Source organism: Rhodamnia argentea, chromosome 9, assembly GCF_020921035.1.
Source record: "Rhodamnia argentea isolate NSW1041297 chromosome 9, ASM2092103v1, whole genome shotgun sequence".
Lineage (NCBI taxonomy): Eukaryota > Viridiplantae > Streptophyta > Magnoliopsida > Myrtales > Myrtaceae > Rhodamnia > Rhodamnia argentea.
Window position 1 is genome coordinate 8,525,051 of NC_063158.1, and position 4,828 is coordinate 8,529,878.

Sequence of the window (4,828 nt, forward strand, 5' to 3'; positions counted from 1 at the left end):
GAAACCAGATCCGAAACCGCTCACACTCTTTTTTTGCCCGATGCACAACCGCTCACACTGTCGGGTTGGTGACTAAAAAGCTCATTTGCGATCTCTCCCCTCTGCATATGACGCTAGACCCGGATTTCTCTTTCGAGTTTCGTCACCCGCACGTGCGTCTCTCGTCTTCAAGGTCGGAGTCGTAGCCGTAGAGTACTCGAGTTAACTGAGCTCGCACTCGCTCCCCTGAATGATCATCGCATGAAATCGAAAATGGCATCATCTTCGTCATCACCTCCATTTTCAACACCACCGCCTCGAACTTCTCTTTACCCACGCACAGCTAAAATTCGCTCCCTGATGGTCACCAAAACCTGCACCACGAAAGGTCACCCTCCATCGAGCGCTCCTATCCATCTTCCTCTTCGCAGCCCCAACAAGCTCGCTGCTCGCCCCCTCGAACTCCAAACTCCACCCCCACAAACGAATCCTTCCACAGTTCACCCGCATCCCGCCTCCGAAAGTTGCAAGACTCCGACCCAGGAGAAGAAAAACAACGCCTCGAGTGCGACCACGGACGTTTTGCGCTTATTGGATGGCCTCGGCGTGACTGTTTCACCTGATATCTACGTTTCGTTGATCAAAGAGTGCACGGCAAATGGTGACTCTGCCGGAGCACTTGAGCTCCATAAACACATCAGGCGTAGCGGGTTGAGACCCAGTTTGCATTTGCTTAACCGGGTCTTGCTAATGTACGCGGTCTGTGGTTACTTGGTTAGTGCCCGCAAAGTATTTGAGGGAATGCTCCAGAGAGACTTCAGTTCTTGGGCTATCTTGACTGTCAGTCATGTGGAAGAGGGTGAGTATGAGGAAGCTATAGGGCTGTTTTTGAGGATGCTTTGCTGTATCAATGTGAGTGAAATTCAGCCGTGGATAGTTGTGTGTATATTGAAGGCTTGTGTACGTAGTGCGAATAAGGATCTTGGTGAGCAAGTTCATGGTTGGTTATTGAAGCAGGGTAGTGGGGGTGAGAATCCCCTGCCTAGGTCGTTGATCGATTTCTATGGGAAATTCAATTGCCCTGAATGTGCTAACATTATCTTTCAGCAATTGCCTAGCCACAATTCCGCTATCTGGACGGCCAAACTTGCGTATGACTGCAGTGGGCATCAGTACGATATGGTCTTTAGTAACTTCAGGGAAATTGACAGGGCGGGAATTCGGAAGAGTAGATCCATGTTTTTGAGTGTTCTCAAGGCATGTGGCAGGGTTAAGGACGACAGAAAATGTGGTCAGCAGGTTCATGCTAAAGCCATTAAGGTTGGAGTGGAGTCGGATGCGTTCGTGCAGAGTGGGTTGGTTGACATGTATGGACAATTGGGTTTATTGAGAGACGCAAGGACAGTTTTTGACATGGTTAGGAACAAGAAGAGCACTGCATTTTGGAATGCCATGATCAAGGGTTACATAAAGCATGGGCTCTCAGTTGAAGCCATTAAGCTTTTATATCAGATGAAAGAAGCAGGGTTGATATTGCGAGAAGATATCCTTGATGAAGTGCGCATTGCTTCTGGAAGTTGAATTATTAAAGGAACTTAAAGGAAATCTTTTCCTCCTAGTCAGAAATCGTGGATTTCTGTAGGGGAAATTTTGTGTCGATAAGTATTTGGCATTACTTATCACTAGTAGTCTTTTCCATCTTTAAGGCGGTGTACAAGACAGGTCGATAGAGCCAAGACATGGGTTAGCTTGTTGATTTTGCTGCTCTTGTGGGTGGTACTGAACTCCGCTACAGATGAGTTGCATGAGACGATCAACGAATCATACTGTATGTAGACTCAACTATGCAGCAGAAGGAGGTTGCCTTGCTCTTATCAAGTGGTCCAGTGAACCTGCAAGTTTTTTGTCTTTTGGGTAAAAATGCAGCTGTATTAAAGTTGGAGCTTTTGAGACCATATCTTTTTGCCTTTCTTCAGGTACTTGCTAAGCTTCTATGGTCGTGAGGTTGTAAAGGGCTATTTTAGTAGTACGGGAGATATATGTTTTATAGTGATGCTGAAAGAGTGAATTATTGCCTCAATGCTTTGTATTGTTCTTAAGGGCATCGTGAAGTTCTCCTTCATTGAGATTCAATCGCAGCAGTATATTGACTCGTGACCTCTTTCCACCCCAAAATCATGTGCTTAGTCTTGTTCACTTCATGACATTTTTATGAAGCCCCTTATGATTGTAGCATCTCTTCTGTAATGAATGTTAAGGTGCCAGAGATGGATCTTTTACTTTTCCTGAGTCTATTCATGAAAAAAAAAAAATCTGAAGTATTATTGTCACAATCTCTTTAGGCGATATAAATGATGGTACTGAAGCTATTGCAAATTATCTGAGCACCAAATATTGATATTACTCAAGTTCACTTTATTTTATGCATTAACTACACAAGCATAATAGTATTCACAATTGGATAAGCAACTGCATACAACCTCTCATGCATTAGATACTACTGGATCTTGCTTCCTAGAAAAACTGGTCTTAATTATTATAACCTTCATCCTCTGGTTGTACAGGAAACACTTTACTATCTCTTCCCCAGTTTCGTGTAGCTTGTTTTGGTGGTTCTAGCATATAGCTGGACTTTGCCAGAATTACAGTTCAGAATTTACGAGGTATATACTACTTTTTTGCACTTAATGTCTTGGTAGATCACTTAATTGCCTAGTTTCATGCATTGAACTCTTATTTATATACCAAATTTTACTTGTGAAAAAGGAAGAGAGAGAGGTGTGTGCTGCACTGGGCAGAAGAATTAAGGAAAAAAAAAAAGTTAAAATAGCATAGGTCCAAGTTTTAGCTCAGCATTTTGAAGATTTAATTGTTCAACTCGTTTGGCCACTGATTTGAAAGCTTTTTTCTGATTAATTTCGTGTTATGGCTGGGATATCTGTTTGCATATGTGGCTTTCAGCAGTTGAACATGTTTTGTGTTGACCACTTTATAATAGAAGCTGGTAGGGGACCATAGAAGACATCTGATGGGTGATGCATTGGCATCCTGTTTGAATTTGTGCCGTAATAGGACTATGGTCATCGTTTTCTTTGTATAGTCGTGTTCTCTAAATATTTTGATTCAAATATTGTTTTTTTGTGATACTTTCTTACATGATACTTGTGAAGTTTTAATTAAGTTTGGAAGAATGATTTGTTATTTATGTAGAATTATTGGTCTCATACTACATGCTTGATCCCCACAACTAGTAGAGGTTGTATCATCGATGCTGTACTTGAGAAGTGAACCAAAAGAAAAAAGTTCAGAAACTAAAAGCTATAAACTCTTTGGATTTACTACCACAGAATCCTTAAATGTCCTTGAACCTGAAACATTACTAGATGCTTTCAAACTCGAATCCTCAAGATGCCAGTACCATAAAGCAATCAAATAATTAAGAACTAACTGACATATACTTGCCATGACTCTAATGCCAATTTTGTTTCCTCAGAATCCTATGAATTCTGAAACTGCAACCGAGTCGGCCTCAAAGCTCTGCAAATAATTCATCAACTCAGTGAGTTCTCATTTATTGCAACATTCAACTATGAACTGAATCAGACATAAAGTTTTAACATCTCCCCATATGCAAAATAAACACATGAGTATGAAGAAGCAGAATTTGCATCAAAATCGTTTGCCAAACTTTCACAAATATTGGACAGTTTATTACGAATCTTTAGTTTATATGAAGTACTAGTCATAAATTATAAGAAAATCGCATCTGGCAATTGCTTCGCTACAAATATCCAAACAAAATACCAACACCTAACCTGATTGGTCGGGTTTTCAGATCAAAGTACTTCTGGAAGCCCATTGTAGAACTTGTCGAGTCAAATATGCCCGAAGATGGGCAGTTACACATACAAGCAGTTTCCCTACCATGGATTGGGGTACAAACTATGAAATATCCCAGTCTGATAAATCTATCTTAAAATCTGTCTACATAGAATTCTCAGTTCTGAGGCTGTCTCAGTTAACATTTAGATTTGTTTCCAGAGTGGGATACTGGGTGGCATGACCCTAGCATGGTTAATTCTCGATGATTAGATGGTAATTCTTATTGGATTGTCTGAGCAGCATACTCATGTGTTTTGACTTTGTTCTAGGTAATCTTTTGCATCACGTAAGGTTTGTAGGCATTGTTAATCATCCTTGGTCTTCCAAACTCGTGATGCTAGATGATTCTTGCATAATTGTAGTTCAAGCAAAATGTTTCTTTGATTTTATAGCGTAATGTTTACTCGTGTAAGGTCCAGGTTTATAATTATTAGCTTCTGAATTTCAGTTGGTTCACATCACTGTTTGGGTGCTGGCAGATCTTCTATGGAGTATCGGACGCTCTCAGAGAGTACACGAAACCAACAATTTCTTGTTACTGGAATGTGTACACCCTGTTTGTCTAGAAAGAAAAAAACAAGAATCCAACAGCCGACACTAAGAGGAATAGTCCAAATAAACCGGAAGAACTAAGTCACGGTAGATATGAGCAACTTTCCTGTTTATTGGCCTTGTGAATAGAGATAGAATAATACGATATTTTAAATGCTATAGGAATTACGCTTTCAGCTGGGTAACTTGGATGCAATGACATTATTACTTTTTTACCCTGCTAAGTTGTGGCCTGATTCCCAAACAACCCCCAACTTTAGGTTCTGTCCCAATTTTTTTTTTTTTTTTTGGAAAACACCTCAAACTTAAGGTATAGTTTCAAATATGCCCCGAATTTTATTTTATCTAAAAAAATCACAAATTTTCAATGTATTCTCAAATCTACCTCTTCATCTAGTCCCAACTTCGTGATATT

The 4,828-nt window shown here is 40.3% G+C and overlaps 1 protein-coding gene across 5 annotated transcripts; it reads left to right on the forward strand.

Annotated features, from left to right (window-relative positions):
* The first annotated feature begins 201 nt into the window (after positions 1 to 201).
* Positions 202 to 4,593, forward strand: LOC115756609 (pentatricopeptide repeat-containing protein At1g31790). 5 transcript variants are annotated; one of them, XM_048285748.1, is made up of 6 exons: positions 202 to 1,955; positions 2,544 to 2,642; positions 3,473 to 3,538; positions 3,815 to 3,914; positions 4,009 to 4,130; positions 4,341 to 4,593. In XM_048285748.1, exon 1 carries the CDS (start codon positions 241 to 243, stop codon positions 1,558 to 1,560), a length of 1,320 nt encoding a protein of 439 aa, XP_048141705.1. In that variant the 5' UTR covers positions 202 to 240; the 3' UTR covers positions 1,561 to 1,955; positions 2,544 to 2,642; positions 3,473 to 3,538; positions 3,815 to 3,914; positions 4,009 to 4,130; positions 4,341 to 4,593. The 5 variants fall into 5 exon arrangements, with proteins under 5 accessions (XP_048141705.1, XP_048141704.1, XP_030552308.2 ...); XM_048285747.1 differs by having other exon boundaries at positions 3,815 to 4,130; XM_030696448.2 differs by having other exon boundaries at positions 3,815 to 4,074.
* The last annotated feature ends 235 nt before the right edge of the window (positions 4,594 to 4,828 follow it).

What these genes read in the sequence shown, in the direction of transcription:
- LOC115756609 (XM_048285747.1), top strand. Translation starts at nt 241, where the DNA reads ATGAAATCGAAAATGGCATCATCTTCGTCATCACCTCCATTTTCAACA.